Genomic DNA, 26,226 nt, shown 5'->3' on the forward strand with positions numbered 1-26,226 from the left:
TCTTTAAAATCGGGCGGAGTCCGCACAGCCAAGCAGTGTAAGCCGGGCAGGGAGGGCCCCGCCGTGGTTGCCATAGTAACAGGCTGCGACCGGTGCTAGTTGTTACGCGCTGGTTGCTATAGTAACAGAGAAAGGTCCGGGGGAAAATGGCGGTGCAGCTGTGGCTGGAGAGCCTGAGAGCGGCTAAGAAGACGTGTATCCTGCAGGACGGTAATGCCATGTGTGTCTGTCACCATTGGTGTCCTTCTTTCCCACTCAGGTCTGTGGCTGCGGGTCACGTGGTGTGTGCCAGCATGGTGGGTGCACAGGTGACAGACGTGCCCATACAAGACCCCATACTGTCCAGTTGTCAGCAGAAGATAACATCATTCATTCTAAGTCTCTGGTTTATTTGTATTTATATGTGTTGTGCTTGGTAGGAATGGAGCCTAGGACACCAGTGCTACAAGACACAGTGACTCCCATAGGGGCAGCACTGAAGAGCAGCCGCCGGCCTGACGTGTTTTCAGGTCTTATAATACACAATAAGATGTCAGAAGGCGGCCCAGTCATGTTCAAAGGACTGGCAGTGCACCATGACACACTCTTGTTAGGATGTTTTCAGGTTTATTGCTGTTTGTGACCTCAGTGGGGACATTCTCTCTCACTTCCTGTTACATTCTCTCTCAGTTCCTGTTACATTCTCTATTCTGTTAATGTGGCCGCAGTGAGGGGACTTTGAAGTGGGATGTAAACGAATGGAGGCCACAAGCAACAGATTCCAGTAAGTATAAATCAGGGGAGAGGGGGCACCAGCCATAGCTGACCCTTGTTGGAAAATACTATTTGCCTGGCTGTAGCTGAATTCAATGCTTTGCGAGTCACTGACCCAGAACAAAGCACGCTGTAGATGAGTGCAAGCTCTGTATCAGAATCACTTATGCCTATATTTGTTTCAGGACAGAGACTCAGAAAGCATTGAAGACACAGCACTAGTCTGACAGCCAGGGAACGGTCATTGCCAAAAGAGACGTCAGTTGGCTGCCTCCCTTTTCCATAATAGAGACACTTAAGCTGTTGGGGTGGCGGGATCAAGTGAAAGAGGACCTGATCTGACTGGCCGAAAGCAGGTCCACAGTAACAGGTCATGAGGAATGGTGATGTGTTTCTTGGTGGGGACGCTGAGCAGAGCTCTGCCGGACTTCCCATGTGTCCCTTGTTCTCTGACCACGTCTATGGACTGGTAAGGTGCAATATCTTTTTTTGTTCTTGGGTTTAAATATGGTTTAAAGCAGAGCTCGTTATTGGGCTATCCCCACACTGCAAGGGTTAACTGCTCATTTGTGTCTATGTTAAAAACAAAGATATACTCACCCAAAGCTCTGAGCCAACCAGCTGTCACAGCGCTCCCTCCTGCCTGTCCACTCCTACGCAGCACATTGGAATGTTCCTCAGTATCTGGCACGGTGCTTTGGGTGAGTATATCTTTTTGTTTTTAACCCAGCACAAAGGAGCAGTTAACCCTTGGAGTGGGGTGGAAACCCCACTGCAAGGGTTAATAAAAAATGTTTTTAAAAATCCTGGAGTTCTTCTTCTTTAAAGGAGAACTATGGGGTTAAGGCTTTTCCCCATAGTTCTCCTTAGGGTAACAGGAGGACACAAACTGGCGTCCTCCCGTCACCCTAAGCTCAGTATACCGCGAGCTGTAGCTCGCGGTATACTGAGACGCCGCAGTATACCGCGAGCTGCCGCTCGCGATATACTGAGACGCCACAGCTGAAGTGGGTCCCGACAATTGTGCCGGGATCCGCCCAGCTGCGTGAGTGACAGCTGGCTTTGCCTATCTAGAGGCAGAGCCAGCTGTACCCGTCCCCTCCCCCGTCCGATCCGCCAGTCAGCGCTGGCAGATCGGAGCGGGGAGGGGGAATACAGCTCACCTCCCGATCTACTGAGCCGACCTCAGTAGTCTCATTGTCACAGGTCGGCTAGAACTATGAGGTGAGTGAAAAGCACTCACCTCATAGTTCTCCTTTAAGGACTGCTAAACATATGACAGATCATGCCAGTCTTTAAAACTTTGATTTTCTTATTTCTAGGCATAAGAAAAGTGCACTACCTGTTTGCAGATGGGAAGGAGATGGTGGAAGAGTACGACCACAAGACACAGGAGTTATTGGGTAAGGATAGTATGTTGTCCGTCTGTATGTTATCACGTCATGCTAATATAATGAAAGTTATTACTGACCACCAACCGTCTAAAGAGCAGTGCAGAGGATAGAAGTGCCACCTAGTGGGTTGGAGCTCTGAGCAGGAATCCAAAAGAGCATTTCAGTAGGTTCCTTCCTTTATCAAGTATGTCAACTGAGTGGCATCATATCCATGTAGTGCTATACTAGGGGAAGTGACCTCTGAGTGGTCGAATATCTACTTCCACACTAGTTCTTTCCTAAATATCAGAATGTTTGATGTATTCATCTGGAAATACTATTATAATCTCCTTCATATAAACCAGTTTGTCATTTATGATTTACTGTTTCCATAAACATGTCTGTTCCAACTGATTGCTAGAAGTAAGCGTGTATATTCTAGACATCAGGTACAAGCTCCCGCTATTCTATTTTATATCCTAAAGCTGGCCATACCCCTATAGATTATCTGCAGCTTTTCTATGGTCAGATGGAAAAAGTGCAACAGATTCCTCCATCTACGCTAAACTGTGTGGATGAAGGAATCTCCCACTGGGCCAGGCTTCAGTATCTTGCTAGTCGGACCCGCTGGCTCTCGTAACACCTGAACATCTGCCTGCATCCAATCAGATTGTTCAGGTATTTTGAGGGCCAGCGGGGCCGACTAGCAAGATACTGAAGCCTGGCCCAGTGGGAGATTCCTTCATCCACACAGTTTAGCGTATATGGAAGAATCTGCTGCACTTTTTCCATCTGACCCTAGAAAATCTGCAGATAATCTCTAGGTGTATGGCCAGCTTTATAGTGATGTCCTTCCTCCCCCGTACAAAACCACTGAATATGTTAAAAGTTTATAAAAAGAAAATACAATTTTTCCTATATTTAGACCCACAGCCTCCACGTCACACATCCCAGGAGGCCGTGTCTCCCTAAATGCCAAATATTGCCATATTTTTCTGTGCAACCTGTAGAAAATAACAGGCCGCTGTGTGTGTACATGTACAAGATCTGGTGTCACATTATCACAGGAATGGACAGCTGGCTCCTAATAACAGAGAAGATGGCGCCAGAAGGAGAGAACTTCTGCAGCAAAGAAGACAATTCTCCATTCCATAATCATATACAAGGAACCCTTTACTGTGGGTTTGATGGGGAATATTCATTGGGAGTTGCAAAAATGAAATTAAAATCTTCTTAAAGCCAAAACCTTTTTTTCTTGTTTCGGATAGAGTGGGAAAGTGTTAGCGCTCCAATCAGATTTTTATTGCTGTGTCTTCGCTTGGGAGACTCTTCCTGTCTATTTGCCTTGGTGACCCTTGCCACCAGAACATAAATGAATAGGAAATCCAACATTTCATAGTTTTCTCTAAAACACAAGTCAAGAAAAGCTTCCAATGGGAGAGGGAATTTACCTTTATTTCCTGTTTTGTCTACAAGACAGGAAGTGTAAAAAAAAAAAGAACTTGCAAAGGTTCCAATCTCTCACCTTGATAATTCAGTGCAAAGTGACAGGTTCTCTTGTAGAGAACACCCCCAACCGCTGCTCCATTGCCACTTTGATGCCAGCCATAACCAATTCATAGTTGTAAATGTTAGTCTTACAGTAACAAAAATAATCTGGTACTGGAGCCAAGTATTTTCTGCATCTGCATAGAGCAGGCGGTATTGTCCCTCCCACCTGCGTCTCTATTGCTTACTATAAAGTGATGCACTGCTTGCCATTTTCTCATTTACTGACCTATGTTGTGCAGAGTAAAGAATACTAGGTGGATGCTGCCGCCGGTTCTCTTTCAATAACAGTGGCCCTACATTGTTTGCTTTCTAATTCTTGTGTGCTTCCAGTGAGGAAATGGAGACAGAAGTCAGCCCTGGGTGCACATGCTGAATGGCAAATTGAAGTTGGGGAAACGCCAGCACCGGTGGTCGCAGTGCTACAAAATGATTTCCTAAAAGAAAACAGTTCCAATGTATGTAATAAGCATGACTGCTAATATTATCCATGACTTATAAATATTTTAGATGTGTTTTGTTTTATTGCACCATTTCTCAAATCCTTCCTTCTTCTGATATTTATTTACTTGCAATGTATATTTTCATGTGCAGCTACTATGTGATTAAACAGGAAAACCACATGTTGAAGTCAGCTTAAACACATTTTGACTTTAATATATTTTAAAGGAGAACTATGGGGTCAGGGCTTTTCCCCATAGTTCTCCTTAGGGTAACGGAAGGACACAAACTAGCGTCCTCCCGTCACCCTAGGCTCAGTATACTGAGACGCCGGAGCGTATCCCGACATCGATGTCTGTCTGGATCCGCCCAGCTGCGTGAGTGACAGCTGGCTTTGCCTATCTAGAGGCAGAGCCAGCTGTACCCGCCCCCTCCCCCGTCCGTTCCGCCAGTCAGCGCTGGCAGAGGGGGGAGGGGGGAATCCAGCCCCTCCCCCTGTCACGGCAGAGAGCCGTGACAGGATCGAGAGGTGAGCGAACGCCGGTATGTGTTCGCTCACCTCCCGATCTACTGAGCCGACCTGTGACAGTCTCATTGTCACAGGTCGGCTAGAACTATGAGGTGAGTGAAAAGCACTCACCTCATAGTTCTCCTTTTAATATGCTGATTGAATCCCTTACAATGAATGCTGCTCCTTGATATTTAAGCATGTTAGTTTCCTGCAGAATCAGCCAGTCCCCCGAGCACTGGTCCTAACTTCCTGTTTTAGACCCCATTCACACGTAGCGACATACCTTTTGCAGCGGATCCACACGGCCGGGATAGTGCGACTTTCGGGGCGACGTTCCAGCGACAATCCAGCGACGGTAGTGCGACCTTCTCCGTCGGGCTCCATAGAAAAAAGGCAAAATCCGCCGAAAAAAGGGTCCGGTAGAAGCGACTTGCGACGAGCGACATGGAGTTAAGACAGCTCCATTGAATAGCATTGGCCGGCGACTTCTCGCGATATCGCGCGGCAAAAATGCGCGATAATTCGCTACATGTGAACGGGGCCTTAGGGTGGCTCCTTTTCCTTGAAGTATCCTCTGGAGCCACCCTTGTGTGTGCTAGTAAGCTGCTTGTGTCTCCAAAAACACACAGACACAGCAAGTCACTTCCCTCTCCCCTGCTCACTGTCCTCTTCTCCAAGCTAGTAGATGGATATCTGCTGGAGACTGCTCTATCCCTTGTGATCTTGTACTGGACAGGAAGTTCAGGGAAGCTGAGAGAGTTGGAGCCAGTTGTTTGGAAACATGACTGTAAGTGCTTAGGCAAAAAATGTAAAGAAATACTTGTATTTTTGTTATATATGGATTCATTATTTAAAAAAAAAAAAAAAAAGTTTGAGAGATGAATACTCTTTAAATACTCTGCTCACGCTGCTCTGTTCACACGGGGCAATCTGGCAATTCTGTGGCAAGAACCTGTAGAATCCTGCAGCAGGAATGCCGGGTGTCCGCGTTCAGATGTGGCCCATGTACACATTGAAGTCAGTGACAGGGTGAGAGCGGCTGCATCTGTAAGCAGCAGTCCACATGTAATCATACATGGTTCTATTACATGCGGTTTGGATTAGATGAATGTCCCTGGATGCAGGGACAAATGTTACCCTGTCATTTACTTGAATGGGTACAGTGGCCGCATCTGAACGGGACACCTAGAGTTCAGGAATCCCAGAATGCCGTGTGTGAATGGGGCCTTACTATGTCCACCTACTGCAATCAGTGCTGGTAATAAAAAGGCAGCATGGTATGTATCTCTTCAGAAATGGACAATCCTTGGTTTAGAGAAATCAAAGCTCTCCTAGCAGGTGATGATCGAAATTTGACTTTTATTTAGACTCTTGGCAAAAGTCGTGAGCCAATCACACAGGCAAGAAATTGGATTTTTGGGGGAATGCTGCACGCCGGTGTGCGCAATGCTCTCAGTAATGTACACAATGCCTCTAGGTTGCCATATTGCAAGGATATGACAATTGCATTTTTTGACAATTTTAGAAAACTTCAGGGGATGTAAATTGAAATTAAAAGGTAATTTTTATCACTGCTAAATAAAAAAGTGCTCATGTAAGAGTTCTATATGGTATACGAGTTTATTAATTCCTTAACGCCAGCTGCATGCATACTGGTTATATGTAACGCCAAGCTGCCACTTATATGTGTACCGGCGGTGTTCTTTGTGCTGAGAGTGCACTCGGCACCCCCAGCACAAAGACCTCACTGTCGGTGTTTACGATTTGGAACCTGTAGGGTGGGCTCATGATCACATTATCACTGTGACAGCCAATCACAGTCATTACATGACTCGTATATATTATATGACTTGTGTACCTACGGTATATCATGTGTTTGTGTCTGTTTGTTTTGTGCAGCCTGTTTTTATGAGGAAAGACACCAAGACAGCCTTTCAGTGGAGAATCCGCAATCTGCCTTACCCTAAAGATGTGTATAGTGTGTCAGTAGACAAGACTGAGCGTTGCTGTATTGTACGGACGACCAACAAGAAGTAAGCTGATATTCTGCTCACTATACCCCGATGTATCAAAATGTCACTTTTCTTCCCCACAGCCGCCAATCACGTCCAGATTTTTGTGACTGGTTTTAATCTGATTAGTGGTTCCAGATCATAGCTCTGACACTCTGATACATGGGGCCTATATCGCTGCATGTCAGTATGATATAGCTTCCAAATGGGTCAGAAGTGTGCTGGGTAATTAGACGTCCTCACGAGTCAATGGTTAGGTGACTTTATGCTTAGATATTGAAGGTTGCGTTATTGATTTCCCCTGGAAAGCTACCAGTCTCTTTATTCTGCATTTCAGTATTCACACACCCTCCACCCCTGTGGGTACTGAGCATGATTTTCCTTTAAATATCTTCTGAATCTACATTTTATGTATGTTCCTATGTTTCTATGTTGAGTGCAGAGTATGTTTGTATGTTGAATGCAAATGTGGTAAAAAAAAAAAAAGCAAGTAGAAAACATGGCAGTGGTGCTTAGGTTAAGAAGTGAGACTTTAGGCTCCATTCCCACATTAGCGTTTTTCCGCTTGTATCTATACGCGTGGAAACGCACAAAACCCAAAAAGCAATACATTCTTATGGGGCTCGTTCATACCTGTGCATTCATACGCAGAACGTGGCAAAAAGTACATGGGCGATTTCATCGCAATCTGTCCCCAAAAGACTGCATTTGTAGCTGCAAACGCGCAGAAATACACGCACCTATTAAAATGTGCGCGTTTTTGTGCATGCGTACGATCGCACGGTTTTCTGTGCGAAGAAACGTGCTGAACTGAAATTGCTGTATGAATGGAGACTTTGGCAGCTTTGTGAATAACCCCTTAAGGCAGCCGAGTGAATAACCCAGCTGAAGTGAGCCGAACAGCATTTGGCTATACACTTCTGCTCAGTACGACTGAATTCGGCCGTACTTCGGCTGCACTTCGTTCCGCTGAACTTGCTCTGCATGTTCGGCTGAGCCAAAGTGCAGAAGGACTCCGACTCAGCCAATCAAACATCTGGATCGGCTGAGCCGAAGCTTAGGCAGCTAACCCGCTGCTGCTCGCCCATATTCATATAGGGGCCAAACTGCAGTGAGTGAATAGCCAAATGCCGCTGAGCTGTTTCCGCTTGGTACCTCCAAGCCGCTCAGCCACCTTTGGCAGCTGTACGGGCTATAGTGAATAGCCCGTACAGCAGTCGAACTGAAGGGCTCCCGCAACCGAAGCTAGCCAAGGGATCAGCTGATCCTTCGGCTAGCTTTGTGAATATCCCCCTTAGTTTTAGATGTCTCCTGATGTCCTCTATGTCTTGGATACTTCAGCAGTGTGTTCCTGCCCACCTTTGCACATTCCAGCTTCTGTTCTGCAGCCTCAGAGTCATTCAGAAAATCGGGACACCAACAACCTCGGGGATTCTGCTAGAAACCTTCCCAAAAGAGCTGCCTGGATACAGGCACTGAGACTCCAAAAGCGTATTTATTGGATTAAGTGAAGGAGAAACTCATGGCTTCAAACACACTCAGTGGCTCTGGTGAGGCAGCTTACATACTGCATGGCTCCCCTTGGTGGGTACCTGAGAGTAACTCAGAACATAGAAAAGCAGAAATGTGTGTGTAAATGAAGGTAAGACCCTATTCACATGGGGCATGCAGAGCCAAACAGTGTCCATGCAAAGCTGCAGGATGCAAACTTCTGCATCCAGGGGCATGCATCCGTACTGGTGCACCCAACAGCTGTCCCTTCCAGCCACAGGTTTCTGCACAGACTTCCATACTGCACCATTCTGCATGTCCATGTGAACAAATCCTAATACTAATAATTGTTACAGAATACATAATGACACAGAAAACATGCTTAAATTCAACAGTATATATTACATAAAACTATGATGGACTAAGTTATCATGTAAAATGATAAACATCAAACCTATAAAGGATCGGTAGTGTCCATAAGATAACTGAAGTTAGTTATTAAGCTTCAAACAACCTTGCATATGTGCTAAAATCAAACTCTGTATTAAAATGTGTTTTGAGCTACACCTACATTTGCATAGTATAGTACTTGTACGTATGCTGACCTATAGGCACACAACTATACTATGAAACACACTGGCCACATATTTTGTAGTGTTAATGTGAAAGTACAGTACAGACCAGCACTCTGTCGATTCCCAAGCAGCAGAATCTGCAGCCATCCAATTGGAGTGACAGCTCTGTCAAATCTTAAAGCAGAGGGCACGGCATAATTCATACATGGCCCAAGATACCCTGTCCAGTGTAGTACTTTATAGAGTATGAAGGGATTACTAATGGTGTGAGCAGCAGTGTTGTGCAGTAAAGTTGGCCATTGGCCATGGTATGACCCAACCAACCTTTGCTAGTTTTGGCCACAGGTTCCTTCCTAAACATGCATATTTGGGTTACCCAGCCTGGCATGCCAAGTGAATGAAGGAGACGGGTCAGGTAGATGCTGGACACTAGAAAAGCTTGTTCTGAATTGATGGCAATCAGACGAGATCTTCCAGCTCGTCCAATCACTTTTACCCCCAAGATCTTTCAGCAAGGGAGGTCTGCTGCTGTTCATAGCCATGAGGTTGCCACCTGATTGGGTCGTAATAGGCAATGATCAACTAATATTTATGATCTGCTTCCCTCATAACAACCAGATGGCAACTTTCAAGGGGCTGCTTTGCTTAACCAGTAAAAACACAAAACTGCTTATTTCTGAGTGATATTAAAGGAAACCAGAACCGAGGGAAGAGCTTTCACTGGTGACTATTTATTTTAGAAGATACCAGTTGCCTGGATGTCAGAATAATCGGGTGGCTTCTATAATTTGTGTCACCGAGCTGAGACAAGTGTGCAAATGGGAGTTTAAAAATCACCTGACGAGACAGCCAGGCCACTAGCATTTTCATAAAGAAATGATGACGGCCTCTATATTGGTTCTAATGTTTCTCTTTGGCAGTAGTAGTCTGATATGGACTGACTATGGTAATGGGAACATAAGCTGTCTGCTATACTGACCAAAACACAGGAAAAAGACAAAACTGCCATAAAAAGTTCATTGTATGCCAATATACTCTGGAAGATAATTGAATCACCGTGTAGAAGAATGAGGACACATGATAAGTTTTCCTGTCTTACATGCGTTGCATACATTAAAATGCGTCTTTGCAATGTTTTTACCTAACAAGGGTTTATCTGAAGTCCTTTTCAGCCAGGGTTTGTATTCCGCAGCCAAGATCAACAGAGGGCGCTGTTGGAGAGGGTCCCACATAGCCGGCATTGAACGATCTTATTATTGCAGTTCATGAATCCTGACTAGATAAGTCACATTAACACATTGTCATTCAACAGACATCCTGATAAACACATACAACACCGGCAGAGAATTCCCTTCTATATTCAGGTTATTGCTCTGAGGAGAAGGAGAGCAGCAATAGCTATTCCAGAAAGTGCATGCAGATACATTTGTAGAGATTTTCCTACATTCCTGACTAGATGGATTTGGAGCAGCAAAGAGCGTTTGTGGCATCAGAATATTCACATGGCACTAGGAGCCTTTTTGTAGTCTGCTTTAGTATGTGGGGACCCTTTATAAAACCAGCACAGACTAAAAGCTGCCATACACTAATAATAGTGTTTTCCTCATTCAGCCCTGTAAACGGAACAAGAGAAACGCTCGATTTCCCCCGTCTACGCTAAATGGCGCGAATAGGAATCCCCCCTCCTCCCCCACAACGGGCTATTGCATTCTGACAGCGGTGAGTGTGCTGCTCTCAGAAATCCTTAAGCAGTGACTTGGCTGTGGTCACCGTTCAGCTGAGAATTTTCTGATCGGCTCCTTTGACAAAATTAGAATGAAAAATCGACTTTTGTCAAATGGAGGGGCGCCGAAGGGACCACATACAGGTCGTATTTCAGAGTCAGCGGGATTTAGATGAAATTCAAGCAGTGTATGTTATATAGTTAGGTTGTAAAAAGACAGGTCCATCGAGTTCAACCTATAGAGATGAAGAAGAGACATGGCTGGGGTACTTTATGTGGTCTGCGTATTCTTTTTAATGTTAATATCATTCTGTATGGTACAATCGCACAATCTTTTTATAGATCATTTAAAAAAACATTTTTTTGGTAGACTACTACTTTTATAAATCTCTTCTGTGGTTTACAAACCAATGAGGCTGATTTATCATTTACAGTGGCCGTATATGTCCCTTAGAAAACAGTGCTTAGACTTGTAGCTGGTCACTTTTTACGTCATATAACCCATTTCATGGAGATGTGTTTTAGCTTCTTTTGGCTGAGTGTGAAGTAAAAAATGTAAAGGTACCCACTAGAGCTGCAGCTAATGATTATTTTCAAGATTGATTAGTTAGCCGATCTAATAGAGCTATAGGGGATGATCTAGCCGTCTAATAGAGCTATAGGGGATGATCTAGCCCTCTAATAGAGCAATAGGGGATGATCTAGCAGTCTAATAGAGCAATAGCGCATGATCTAGCCGTCTAATAGAGCTATAGGGGACGATCTAGCCGTCTAATAGAGCTATAGGGGATGATATAGCCGTCTAATAGAGCTATAGGGGACGATCTAGCTGTCTAATAGAGCTATAGGGGATGATCTAGCTGTCTAATAGAGCTATAGGGGATGATCTAGCCGTCTAATAGAGCTATAGGGGATGATCTAGCTGTCTAATAGAGCTATAGGGGATGATCTAGCTGTCTAATAGAGCTATAGGGGATGATCTAGCTGTCTAATAGAGCTATAGGGGATGATCTAGCTGTCTAATAGAGCTATAGGGGATGATCTAGCCGTCTAATAGAGCTATAGGGGATGATCTAGCCGTCTAATAGAGCTATAGGGGATGATCTAGCCGTCTAATAGAGCTATAGGGGATGATCTAGCTGTCTAATAGAGCTATAGGGGATGATCTAGCTGTCTAATAGAGCTATAGGGGATGATCTAGCTGTCTAATAGAGCTATAGGGGATGATCTAGCTGTCTAATAGAGCTATAGGGGATGATCTAGCTGTCTAATAGAGCTATAGGGGATGATCTAGCCGTCTAATAGAGCTATAGGGGATGATCTAGCTGTCTAATAGAGATATAGGCCTAGGGGATGATCTAGCCGTCTAATAGAGCTATAGGGGATGATCTAGCTGTCTAATAGAGCTATAGGGGATGATCTAGCAGTCTAATAGAGCAATAGCGGGTGATCTAGCAGTCTAATAGAGCTATAGGGGATGATCTAGCTGTCTAATAGAGATATAGGCCTAGGGGATGATCTAGCCATCTAATAGAGCTATAGGGATGATCTAGCAGTCTAATAGAGCTATAGGGGATGATCTAGCTGTCTAATAGAGCTATAGGAGATGATCTAGCAGTCTAATAGAGCAATAGCGGGTGATCTAGCAGTCTAATAGAGCTATAGGGGATGATCTAGCAGTCTAATAGAGCTATAGGGATGATCTAGCAGTCTAATAGAGCTATAGGGGATGGTCTAATAGAACTATAGGGATGATCTAGCAGTCGAATAGAGATATAGGGGATGATCTAGCTGTCTAATAGAGATCTAGGGGATGATCCAGTCGTCTAATAGAGCTATAGGGGATGATCTAGCTGTCTAATAGAGCTATAGGAGACGATCTAGCAGTCTAATAGAGCTATAGGGATGATCTAGCAGTCGAATAGAGATATAGGGGATGATCTAGCTGTCTAATAGAGCTATAGGAGACGATCTAGCAGTCTAATAGAGCTATAGGGATGATCTAGCAGTCGAATAGAGATATAGGGGATGATCTAGCTGTCTAATAGAGCTATAGGAGACGATCTAGCAGTCTAATAGAGCTATAGGGATGATCTAGCAGTCGAATAGAGATATAGGGGATGATCTAGCTGTCTAATAGAGCTATAGGAGACGATCTAGCAGTCTAATAGAGCTATAGGGATGATCTAGCAGTCGAATAGAGATATAGGGGATGATCTAGCTGTCTAATAGAGCTATAGGAGACGATCTAGCAGTCTAATAGAGCTATAGGGATGATCTAGCAGTCGAATAGAGATATAGGGGATGATCTAGCTGTCTAATAGAGCTATAGGAGACGATCTAGCAGTCTAATAGAGCTATAGGGATGATCTAGCAGTCGAATAGAGATATAGGGGATGATCTAGCTGTCTAATAGAGCTATAGGAGACGATCTAGCAGTCTAATAGAGCTATAGGGATGATCTAGCAGTCGAATAGAGATATAGGGGATGATCTAGCTGTCTAATAGAGCTATAGGAGACGATCTAGCAGTCTAATAGAGCTATAGGGATGATCTAGCAGTCGAATAGAGATATAGGGGATGATCTAGCTGTCTAATAGAGCTATAGGAGACGATCTAGCAGTCTAATAGAGCTATAGGGATGATCTAGCAGTCGAATAGAGATATAGGGGATGATCTAGCTGTCTAATAGAGCTATAGGAGACGATCTAGCAGTCTAATAGAGCTATAGGGATGATCTAGCAGTCGAATAGAGATATAGGGGATGATCTAGCTGTCTAATAGAGCTATAGGAGACGATCTAGCAGTCTAATAGAGCTATAGGGATGATCTAGCAGTCGAATAGAGATATAGGGGATGATCTAGCTGTCTAATAGAGCTATAGGAGACGATCTAGCAGTCTAATAGAGCTATAGGGATGATCTAGCAGTCGAATAGAGATATAGGGGATGATCTAGCTGTCTAATAGAGCTATAGGAGACGATCTAGCAGTCTAATAGAGCTATAGGGATGATCTAGCAGTCTAATAGAGCTATAGGGGACGATCTAGCTGTCTAATAGAGCTATAGGAGACGATCTAGCAGTCTAATTGAGCTATAGGGGACGATCTAGCAGTCTAATTGAGCTATAGGGGATGATCTAGCCGTCTAATTGAGCTATAGGGGATGATCTAGCCGTCTAATAGAGCTATAGGGGATGATCTAGCAGTCTAATAGAGCTATAGCGGATTATCTAGCCGTCTAATAAAGCTATAGGGTCTAGCTGTCTAATAGAGCTATAGGGGACGATCTAGCTGTCTAATAGAGCTATAGGGGACGATCTAGCTGTCTAATAGAGCTATAGGGGACGATCTAGCTGTCTAATAGAGCTATAGGGGACGATCTAGCTGTCTAATAGAGCTATAGGGGACGATCTAGCTGTCTAATAGAGCTATAGGGGACGATCTAGCTGTCTAATAGAGCTATAGGGGACGATCTAGCTGTCTAATAGAGCTATAGGGGACGATCTAGCTGTCTAATAGAGCTATAGGGGACGATCTAGCTGTCTAATAGAGCTATAGGGGACGATCTAGCTGTCTAATAGAGCTATAGGGGACGATCTAGCTGTCTAATAGAGCTATAGGGGACGATCTAGCTGTCTAATAGAGCTATAGGGGACGATCTAGCTGTCTAATAGAGCTATAGGGGACGATCTAGCTGTCTAATAGAGCTATAGGGGACGATCTAGCTGTCTAATAGAGCTATAGGGGATGATCTAGCCGTCTAATAGAGCTATAGGGATGATCTAGCAGTCGAATAGAGATATAGGGGATGATCTAGCTGTCTAATAGAGATATAGGGGATGATCCAGTCTTCTAATAGAGATCTAGGGGATGATCTAGCAGTCTAATAGAGCTATAGGGGATGATCTAGCAGTCTAATAGAACAATAGCGGATTATCTAGCTGTCTAATAGAGCTATAGGGGAATGATCTAGCTGTCTAATAGAGCTATAGGGGAATGATCTAGCTGTCTAATAGAGCTATAGGGGATGATCTAGCTGTCTAATAGAGCTATAGGGGATGATCTAGCCGCCTAATAGAGCTATAGGGGACGATCTAGCAGTCTAATAGAGCTATAGGAGATGATCTAGCCGTCTAATAAAGCTATAGCGGATTATCTAGCCGTCTAATAGAGCTATAGGGGACGATCTAGCTGTCTAATAGAGCTATAGGGGACGATCTAGCTGTCTAATAGAGCTATAGGGGATGATCTAGCTGTCTAATAGAGATATAGGGGATGATCTAGCCGTCTAATAAAGCTATAGGGTCTAGCCGTCTAATAGAGAGAGGGTGTGTTAGCCTGTAGAGGTTAATACCTCCCTTACAATATATACTAATGTTTTAATACAACACTATACCAATCCCAATATCCAAGAAACATCTATTCCAATCATCTGGAGCACCTGACATTGTGATATGTATAAGCTCTCTCCATCCTGCCACATTGGCTCATTAGACTTTACACTTGGCTATGTAAACTGCCAGCCACATCCTTCCATCTCAAGGCTCAGCCATTATCCGCTTTTGTCTTTTACACGCCTGCTAGAACAGGTTTTCAAAGGAACATAAACCCGGTCTAATACAGGATGGTTCAAGATGAGGATATGTGCATGTCTCGGCACCTCTGCTGTGCTGCCAGTTATCAGCGTGAACAATGTATGGGATATACGATTTGGTAAGAAACACTCATTCGTTGGATTACTTGCTCAGTTCCTCCCTGTCCCAGGCAGAGTTCCCTGCTTTGTATATTCTTTTTTTATCTATCATTGAGGAGTTAACACTTCTTTAACATGTCTTTGTGTTCATCTAATCTCTGCTGTTTAACCTTTGACATCTCCCTTATTATCCACGTCTGCCACCTTTGCCAAATACCAAAAGCAGCTACATCACAGAAGACTTTAATCTCCGTCAGAGCACATTCTGCACCCAGCCTCCTGTCTTTCATTCTTCAGTCACTAGAACTAGATTTGGTAACCGCGTACCTACATTTGTATCAAGTAGGAGACTGCATTGGCTCATTGACATTCTACACTGTGTCTTAGAATTGTAATGTAGGTTTAGAATGTTGTTGTTTTGAAATATCTGCCATTTAATACTGGAAGTTGTGTGCCGTCACATGCCGACATTCTATGAGAAATGTCAACTAGATTTCTCTGTAAATAAAATGTGGTGCAAACCTGTCCCACCGAATTCATGGGGCTGAACAGCAGCTTGTGGTGCATGATGGGAAATTTACCAGGATTCTAAGAGTAAAGGTGTGTGTGTGTGTGTGTGTGTGTGTGTGTGTGTGTGTGTGTGTTATATATATATATATATAATTAGTGTATTTCTTTTTTTAATTTACTTTTCTTTTTTCCCATTCATGTTGGAAGGTTCTATTCTGCTTGGCTGTTTATACGTCGCGGTCTATTTGTGACACCTGTTTCAGTGACAGTGGCCAATATTGGAACTTTACTCATTTCCTGCTGTCTATGGAACAGGAGGTGAAGGAAAATGTCCCCAATGGAGGCAGCAGCAGCAATAGTAGCCAAATATAAGTTTTTATACCCTTTCTAGCCCTACTGTACACCCCCCTCCCCAAAAATAAAAATGTTTTAGCTGAAGAGTTGCTTTAGGAGATAGACAGACGAAGGCTTTCTGGCTAACAAAGGCATGTGTTTTGGTGTGTATCTGGTCTTCAATTTTTCTGTTTCACTAATTTTATTAGATCGATAGATAGGTAGGTGTGTTAGGTAGGTGTGTTAGATAGATATGAAAATGAATAAAATAATTCCTTATCCTGCAGCCAATTTGTATGTTGTCCCCATATTTTGGCTTGAGTCTGCCTGGTGCTCCTTCCCGTTTTAAGCCCTATTATTGGAAGAGGGTGACAACACTGCTAGATTACTACTGAAATTCCAGAAGCATTGCCTCCCTCTTGCAGCGTAGGTATGCCACTGCCCAGCCATTGTCAGTCTATAGGAAGTGCTGACACCACTTGGCTTTGTCTAGACTGAAGGAGGAAGTGGCTGGAGGCACCCTAGTGTGCGCACCCCCAGCCACTGCTGCCCTGGATTCAGAGCTAGAGGGGTCATGTGACCAGTAGTAAAACTGACCAAAATGGGTGTTTTTACAACTTTTTTGGCAGTGTTGCTTGGATACCGGTGCAGTGCTCGGCATTTGCTACACTAACATCATTTTTGGATGCTGGCGTTTACTTATACGTTAAGAATTTCCTACTTTTGCCAGTAAATGTGCCTTTTGCACAATGTGAATATAGGAATCCCGCCTTGGATGTCAGTCCAACACCTGCTTAGGTATCTATGGTGTCTGTTCAGGCTGAACACTTGTTAGTCAACCTTAATGGCTAGTTCAGAATGTCAGCAGGTGTATTCTACATTTGTATTATTATCAGATGGGATTTCTATAGCATGTATATAATATCTGCATTCATGGTGCATTCAGCTCTCCCAGTGAGTGCAGAGTATTGTGTGCTCCACTTCACTCTCCCTTTCCTCTAATAAAGGATGAAACGAGGCCGTTATCCTATATCCAATTCTGTCCTGAAAAGAGGAATGATGCAGTAAAAGCCTTTCCTTGGGCATTATATGTTTGTTATTCTTTAACAGATGAGGATTCAGAAATTCTATTGAATATAATTGTAAGCAGCAGTGTATAGTTCATCAAGGGTACAGCAAGCTGCAGGTCATTGAAGAACTACAAGTCCCAGTACTAGACTTTGCTGATCAGTCCTAAGTCTACATTGCCCTCCTCATGCTGCTGTTCTCTGTGTAAAGCTGTATCAGTGAGTACAAATTCCTGCCACACGAACACTCTCCCCCCTTCCTCTCTGTTTGAGAAATCACAGACTTCTCCGCTGTCTAAAATATCTGCCTCCACGTCTGATACCACGAATGTGAGGGAGCAGCCAGGCAGCTCTACAGATTGCTGTTTAGTCTTGTAATAAAGCTGTGGGTGTTACATGGATCTGCTGCTAATTACTAGGCCGCCTTTTCACCTCTCTCAGTATTCTCCCGGAATCTCACCAACTTCTGTATTCCTGTTGCAGGTATTATAAAAAGTTCTGCATTCCAGACCTGGACCGATGTCACTTAGAACTGAATGAGAGTGCTCTAAGTTTTGCCCATGGAAACAACACTTTAATCATAACGGTGAGTGCGGATTATGGGAACCAAATATCAGATGCAGATTTGGAGCAGCGACAACGGTATATGTTATCAGACTGTCTGCGCTAAAACCATGTGCGTCGGGGATCTGTTGGGGTGCCTTTCAAACTGAACTGCGGGTTTTATTTTTTACTGTAATTAGGAAAAATGAAAGAAAATTTTGAAAAAGTTTTTTTTAACATTATGTTAGGAAACATTTATTATTACCCACTTTTTTGGTAAAATATAAAAGTCAGGGTCACGTCGGATAAATAGACACCAAACATGTCAACCTTTAAAATTGCGCGCACCCGCGAAATCGCAGAAAACTACCATACCCAAAATTGGCCATAGGCGACACTTTAAAAGCTTTTACCGCTCATCAGTTTAGTGTTATCAGTGATTGATGGCCCTAGACTTATTGCTCTCACTGCAACGTTCGCAGCGATATGTAACGTGCGGCGTAATGGGTGCAATCGTCGTTTTTGCACGTATGGGGTGGGGACTTAAAAACATTTTTTATTTTTTTTAATTCTTTTTCATGTGTTACTTTACAGTTTTTTTTGGGGGGAACTTAAATTTTTTTTTTACTAAACTTTATTGCTATCACATACGAGGCTAATAAAAACCCCCTATGTGATAGCAAAATATGTGACAGGTCCTCTTTATGGAGACATGAGGGGTCTCAAGCAATGAATTAGAAGGGCACCGGCTATAGAGGACTACAACACCCAGCAATAGTACATTATACAGCACAATTTACAATACCACCAGCTATAGAGGAATACAACAAATCACAACAATAGTACATCATTATAGCTGGTGGTATTCGGCATTGCGCTATATTATGTACTATTGCTGGGATTTGTAGTCCTCTATAGCTAGTGGTATTCGGCATTGCACCACTGTATAATTTACTATTGCTGGGATTTGTTGTACTCCTCCTATAGCTGGTGGTATTCCGCATTGCGCTGTATAATGTATTATTCCTTGATTTGTAGTCCTCTATACAGCGCAATGCAGAATACCACCAGCTATAGAGGAGTACAACAAATCCCAGCAATACATTGTGTGTGAGGTGGGGAGGAGGTGCGGCGTGTGGACCGTGGATGTGGGCGGGTCTGGCAGCCGCGAGGTGTGGCGTGCAGCGTGTGTGGAGCCGTGACCAGGGCCAACAAATCGGAAGCCGATTAATCAATGATTGAAACAGTTGACAACTTTTTCAATAATCGATTATAATCGATTTATGTCGATTAGTTGTTGCAGCCCTAGTGCACTTATATACTAACCTCCCTCCGTGACTCAAAGCTCAGTATGATTGACCGCGATATACTGAGAGTGCTGCAGCCGGGACGGATCAATACTGTCGATCCACCCAGCTGCGTGAATGACAGCTTGCTCTGCCTATCTAGAGGCAGAGCCAGCTGTGCCCGCCCCCTTCACCGTCCGTTCCTCCACTCAGCGCTGGAGGATCGGGAGGGGGGAATGCCTGCGGGGAGCAGTGATTGACAGTCACCGCTCACAGCAGGGAGATGATCGGGAAGTGAGCGGATCGGCGGCATGTTTCTGCTCACTTCCCAATCGCTAGAGCCAACCTGTGACAGCTTCTTTGGAAATCACTCCCCTCATAGATCTCTTTTAATGATTGGCTACGGCAGCGTATGGTTAAATGAGCCAGTTGACAGAAACCAGGTCAAGAGACAGCTTAAAGCAGAAGTAGGCAACCTCAACACTCCAGCTGTGCTGCAACTGCAAATCCCATCATGTGTCTCCCTCTGGGAGTCTGTGGCTGTCAGTCTTGTAGTGTCTCATGGGAATTGTAGTTCCACAACAGCTGGAGTGCTGAGAATGCCTCTACTGGCTTAAAGAGCACATTGCAGATGCCAAATAAAGGGTCTAGCTGTCATTCAGACTTCTGTATGTAAAAGACTTTCATAAGCTGAGCTGTACCCACCAAGGCCCTGTCTATAATACACCGCTTGGAAACATGGCAGACTTCCTGGTAACGTCAGAATGTATGACGGCTTTGGGGATGAGAGACCCGACGCCGGAGCATGTTGTGCGTTTAGTAACGTCTGTCTCATCTTTTCTTTACAGTATCAGAAACCAAAGGAAATCCTGTCAGTGGAAGAAGAGCTACAGAAGGAGCTCAAGTCATTGAAGGCCAACTCAGAGGGTGACGTGGAGTGTAAGACTCAATGACCTGCAAGTGATCAACGTTCTAATTTATGTCTATAGTTTTGTAATAAAAAAATACCTGTTTGCTTTCTATACGGAGTATGTGGCTGGTTATTGGGGGAATATTTAAAAAGAAAAACGTAAATGGCCTCAGCAACTTGAACGAGAGATAGGTCAGCCATTCACTACTCATTAGAACTCGCCATAAACCTTTATGATGTTATTTGCTGTGTTTTTTTTTTTTTTTTTTTTTTTTTTTATACTGAAAAACAATTCTGCAATATAAACAGATTTATAGCCTTTGGTAGATACCGATCCTTCCAGTATGGAGCATTATTGACCTGCTCCCAGAATGCAGTGCTCAGGTCCAAACACTGTCACCATAGGTACACCCATATCTCTCTGTAAACTCAGACAACATCTAACACAGTGTTTTGCCTTCTGGTTCCAGTGGAGGATTGCGGGGAAGGTAGGTGTCAGCAGGTGCATGTTCTTCATTCAAGAGAACCTGTCACTTTTCCCTAAATGGATGTCTCCTTAAGCTTTGTCATAACATACTAATGAAGTAGAGGCCAACAACCCTGTGAAAGGATTGTTAAGTAACATTAAAAATAGGGATGTCCAAATACCACTCTTTCAAGTACAGGTACTTGCCGAGACCAATTACTGATACTTTTTCTTAAAGGAACATGTGACATGTTTTCTAAAACAATACAGACTAATGATTTTAGGGCAGTTAAATACAGATCTCACTGGAGCTGAACACACCGGTCTCTGGAGGCATATACAGTTCTCGCCAGGCTGCGTGCTGAACTCTCCAGGGCTGTCCGTGCAGTGTGGGGCTGTTCGTGGCTGTGCTGGGAAGTAGGAGGGGGAGATATAGAACCCCAGGTCCCCAGCATGCTGCCAAGAACCCCACAACCGGGGGAACTCAGCAGCCTGCGGTTTACAAATTCGGAGGGCCAGTATCAGTCTTACGAATCAGGCAACAACTCGGGAAAATGCCCGGCATCAGCCCTGATGCCAGTAATAGTAATGGGACATCCCGAATAAAAAAATTGAAAACACTTAAGGGCCCAATCACACCTGTGTGCTGCGGTAAAACGCACATTCTACAGTGTGTTTAATGTGCCACTCTTTTTAATTGGCACTCTAATGCTCCGGCACTGCAGCGTACCACAAAGCATGGCATATGGGTTATTGTGTGCTGCTTTGTGTACATGCATGTCTGTTTTTGGCTGTGTTGTGGGATGTTGGCAGCCAATTCAGATAAATGTGCTGCCTTGATAAATGCTTGTTGATAACACAGTGCAAATTGTAAATGAACTCTTAAATCTGTACTAAGGAAAAGATGGAAGCGCTAATTAATGGTCACTTTCTGAAATTCTAGTTACTTACCTGTCGCTGATTTTGGTACTTTCCTGACCTGGAGCAAGCATGCAGCAAGTAAAGAACTTCTCATTTCCACGCTGGTTTCAGGTCATTTAATCAGCATGACAAGCAGACATCCAGCATTTCCAGGATATGTCAGCGGTGGCAACCTCTACATCTTCTCAGTACAGGTTTCCTATAACGCTTTCTGACTGCAAATGCTTTGGTCATGAAGGCAGAAGCCACTGGACATGACGGGGTTAAACAGAGAACCCGAGTATCATTTTGTATGTTTAATGGATGCGAGGCACTGCTAAAAGGTGGTGGGCAGTGGGATGGTTTTATGTGGCTGGATTAAGTGTTTGTAGAGCCTTTGCCAGAGAAATAAAAGAAAACTATTAAGGGATCACAATTGGAATAAAGAATGGACTGCAGATTACGGTAACATTTTGCAGACCAACATTAAAGACTGCAGCAGATTAATGATGATCCGGGAACATGTAGAATGCAAGACAAAAGTTTTGGAACACCACTTTACATGACTCACCAGAATTTGTCATACTTGGGTCATCTTTGCTTCTAGACAAAATAAAAGTATAAATATAAACTGTTATCTATGAGGTTAGCAGAAGCTACACTGGTGAGCCGGGTGCCCTGGTGTGGGGAAGACTGCAGAGCAAATGATGAGGATTTGCAGCAAAGACTCCGCACTGCATCTGTCACACTGTGCACCTTTTATTGGTCAGTCTTATTGTTTGTCAATCGGAGGGACTCTCGTCCTTGGTTTATGGGAATGAGCCACTTTATGTCCTACCTTAGAGGAGAACTGCAGAATCAGCAAACAGAAGGTGTGTAGACGCATGCCAGTGTTAGTCCAGGCACAGATTATAAATAAAAGCAATGCCCGGCTGCTGTCACCATAAACTATCCACATCTGCTGGTTTACTGACCCGTCCGGCATGCTGGGAGCTATTTTATACTTCATTTACAGCCTATAAAAGGACAAATTACCATTATGTAATATTTATTGGTACCTTAACATGTATCTAAACTCAAAAATGTCATATATTGCAGCTTACCAGTCCTCAGATGTGGGGGCCGCATTTGTTTCTTTTCTCCTTTTATTTTCACTTGTTGATCCTGTCAGTAACAAATCTCCTAGGTGACAACAACCACTCACTCTAATATATCTAAACAGGAGAAGTGTTGTCACTCACGAAAATAAGATGTTAGAACTACAAAAGCTCCTCCTTTCTCATTTCCCCAACAGGGGGGGGGGGGGTTGTTTCTGTATTTCACAGGTGACCTGGGCAGGGTGGAAAGACTGCTTAAAAGAACACTACAGAGCAGTGGTGTAACTATTGATACGAGGGCCCCAAAGCAAAATTAATAAGGGTCCCTTTGCTCTCTACCCTCCATCCTCAAGGCAACCCTTTATTCAATACAAAATCATTTTTGTCTTCATAACAACCCTATAGAGCTTCCCAAACTTGTAGGTACACTCAATTTATCCAATGGCCAAAGGCCATCACAACCTGTAAAAATGATTATGTTGCAGACAGTGTTGGGCCCCATAGCAGTTGCACGGTTTGCTATGGTTATGTCCTAGCTACAGAATCACAGGACAGCAGTGAAGTTCTGACATGATTTGCACTTATCAAACATATACAGGTGAAACTCGAATAATTAGAATATCGTGCAAAGTTCATTTATTTCACTAATGCAACTTAAAAGGTGAAACTAATATATGAGAGAGACTCATTACATGCAAAGCAAGATAGTTCAAGCCGTGCTTTGTCATAATTGTGATGATTATGGCTTACAGCTCATGAAAACCCCAAGAACCCCAAATCCACAACCTCAAAAAAGTATATTATTACATGCAATCAATAAAACAAGGATTGTACATAGAACAATATCGGACCTCTGAAAAGTACAAGCATGCATATGTACTCAGTACTTGGTTTGGGCCCCTTTTGCAGCACTTACTGCAATTACTTTTGCACGATATTCTAATTATTCGAGTTTCACCTGTATAATGGAATACTTAACAGACCAAAAAGCACTACATTAGAGAAGTTCATTGTTAGGGTTTACATACTGTACTGTATACCTTACTTTACTGTTTTACTTTATATACCACATAAGGAAATGTAAGGTTTTTAAAAATATAAAATAAATCAGCTTGATGTAAGTATTCCTATCAATATGTATAAATTATCATTATATAGGTACATTGGATGCAGTCATATTTGTTTGTTACATACACAGGCTTCCTGCTTCTCAGTGCTCTAGTTTTTACCTTACACAATGTATGCCTACAAGTCAGCCAACTCACTGGATACAATAAGTTCCCGGCAGATGTCTTATAGCAACAGTTGGCAACTGTGAGAAGTTGAAAGCATAATGTACATTCACACCAGTCCCTGCCGTCAAGGGGCTTACAATCTAAGGTCCCTATCTCATATACATACACACAAGGGCCAATATGGACCGGAGCCAATTAACCTTCCAGCATGTCCTGGGAGTGTGAAAGGAAACCGGAGTACCCGGAGTAAACCCACACAAGCACAGCCAGGGGTGTAGCTACCCCAAGGCAAACTAGGCATTTGCCTAGGGCGGCACATTCCAGGGGGGCGGCATTTTCTGCAAAGAGCCGGACTTACCTTTGGCCATACTGGGCACTTGCCCGGTGGCCGAGGCTAAGCAGCACAGAATCAGGCAACAGCGGCTGCCCAATAAGGCAAACTAGGCGGCCCAATAAGGCAAATTAGAGAGCTGCCCGGTGGAGGAGAGGGCCCAGTGAGATGCGTTCTGGCTGGCTTTGTACAGGAGGTGGAGGAGAAGCAGCAAGTGGCTCGGGGCTGGCCATAGCATGTGATCTATGGTGAGATTTCCTAGAAGCAGGCTGCTGACTGCAATGTATTCTGTTGGTACTGATGACACTTTGGGCTGCAGGTAAGAAGAGCAACACATGTATCAGGGAAAGGGACTCTGCACAGTCCTCCTGAGACCCTGCACAGCTCACCATAGACCCCACACAGCCCACCATAAACCCTGCACAACTCTCCTGAGCCCCCGTACAGCCCGCCAGAGACCATGTACAGCTCTATTGAGAGCCCATGTGCACTGTATCCAGTGACTGACAGGTTGCGCAAAATGTTCTAAACAGGATGGGGTGGGGCAAATTTAGATTGAGGGGGGATGCCCGAGTTTAGTCTTGCCTAGGGCAGCACAAAACCAAAATACACCACTGAGCACAGCGAGAACATGCACACTCCTTTCAGATAGTGTTCTGATTGGGATTCGAACCAGGGACCCCCAGTGCTGCAAAGAGGTGCTAGAAGCCTCTGTGCTGTTCACTATACCACAACCAATTTGTCTCACACCGAGTAATACGTTTGTCTATGTGAGAGAAAAAGTCTCAGATTTTTTTTTAAAGATTACCAGTCATGCTGGGCTCACTAAACAGTGGGATGGAGTTTTGGTAGAGCCTAGCTCTAAAGTCAATCAAGATGAACTGCTGCAGACTTGCGTGGATACCTAATAATGTAGAATAAGTTCTTTAGGCTAATAAGAGTTATAGCAGGCACACCTTATGGTACCTTAGGCAGGATTTTTATAGTGTTAAAACTTTTACATGGCTGACAAGTTTGCATTGACAAACCTATTGACATGAATTGAAGGTCATGTGTCAGGAATAGAAGTGAACATCGTTTGTAAGCTGCTTATGTACTGCAAAGTACATATGAGGATGGCCAAAGGGACGCACACCATATGAACGCTTGAGTTCCTACCCATTTACACTAGAAATGCTATTAATTTGACTATTCATGGAGACAATCAAGCTAAAACAAATGTGCATGTATGAGCTCTTTACTGCTTGCAGAGATTTTTAAAGTCTGGAAATTTCTCCAACCAACCGATCAACAAACCATTTCCCCGATGGAAAGCCTTTCAATGTCAAATGTTGCCAAACTGAAGGAAAAATGTTGCAGTGTTCACATAGTGCAAGGTGCCTGTGACAAGGATCAACAGATCTCCTATCGAAAAACCATGCGTGATCTGTTCTTTATGGTCAGCATACAAGTGGAAAAAAAAGCACAAAGATGCCTCATTATCATTAAATTGATTTCCACAGTACAAAGACCCTCTAAGATTTACCATAAGAAAATATTGGAATGGATGGAGTTGGCTTTATTTGCAGTTTCCCATTGCTCAACTTTAAAGAATGTCCGAGGGAAGCATTTTTTTTCACCGATGCCAATATCTGTTCCCTTGTATGAGCGACATGCCTTCCTTTGATCTCCTTTCAGGGCTGTCCCACTATATTCTTTCTTTTTTAAATGTCCCAAAAAACTCCTCTGGTGAGCAGCAGACCATTAAGCAATGCTTCTACATTCACAAGGAACTGAATCCTCCTCAGATATCTTGATGGCAAGTCTGATTGACAAATGACGGGATGGGTGACCAACCCTGGACTCAATGCACAAAGGTTTTAGTCTACACCACTGTTTTAGCTCACACAATGGCAACACGCTAGTCCTAATGCATTAAACACCTTGGAAGAAAAACACAAAAATATTGGAATGGAGTCGGCTTATTTGTATTTTCTTTTTCTTTACAAATGTTTAGATTGCCCCAAAGCAGAGAAGCCAGGCAGCAGGACGCTGGCAGTTTTAAGAGTCACGTTACACTTTCGGCTGAGATAAAGGTGCAACAATTTTTTTTCTCTAAGTTAGGCAAACTGTCTTTATTCAAAGGTGATCTGATTAGCTCCTGTTTCAGGTGACTGCTTGCTCCTATACCGCTGACCTTTCTGACAAAGCATACAACTTTACATGATGGATCTTAAGTCCTACACTATTTGGTCTTGTCACTGGTATCCTGTTTTTAGAAAGCTCATCTCTGGGTTTGTTTTAGATTCACCCACATTCACAAGCAAACAATGAAATATTAGAGATTAGAAACGGTCTACAAAAGAACAAGTAGACGGCGAATGGTATTGGTATCTTTTGGAAATAAATAAGTCTTAAAAAACCCATTAATGAATATATATATATATA

General features: G+C 43.6%; 1 protein-coding gene across 2 annotated transcripts; it reads left to right on the plus strand.

The window, feature by feature from the left end:
- The first annotated feature begins 19 nt into the window (after positions 1 to 19).
- Positions 20 to 19,859, plus strand: DPCD (deleted in primary ciliary dyskinesia homolog (mouse)). Of its 2 annotated transcripts, XM_018565033.1 has the most exons (8): positions 20 to 210; positions 2,076 to 2,156; positions 4,008 to 4,132; positions 5,679 to 5,691; positions 5,900 to 5,904; positions 6,511 to 6,659; positions 17,515 to 17,617; positions 19,709 to 19,859. In XM_018565033.1, the coding sequence occupies exons 1-8, from the start codon at positions 147 to 149 to the stop codon at positions 19,811 to 19,813; spliced, it is 645 nt and encodes a 214-aa protein (XP_018420535.1). In that variant the 5' UTR covers positions 20 to 146; the 3' UTR covers positions 19,814 to 19,859. The 2 variants fall into 2 exon arrangements, with proteins under 2 accessions (XP_018420535.1, XP_018420534.1); XM_018565032.1 differs by lacking the exons at positions 5,679 to 5,691; positions 5,900 to 5,904 and having other exon boundaries at positions 6,526 to 6,659.
- The last annotated feature ends 6,367 nt before the right edge of the window (positions 19,860 to 26,226 follow it).

This window comes from Nanorana parkeri, unplaced genomic scaffold (genome assembly GCF_000935625.1).
Source record: "Nanorana parkeri isolate BGI_ZX_2015 unplaced genomic scaffold, ASM93562v1 scaffold807, whole genome shotgun sequence".
Taxonomy (NCBI): domain Eukaryota; kingdom Metazoa; phylum Chordata; class Amphibia; order Anura; family Dicroglossidae; genus Nanorana; species Nanorana parkeri.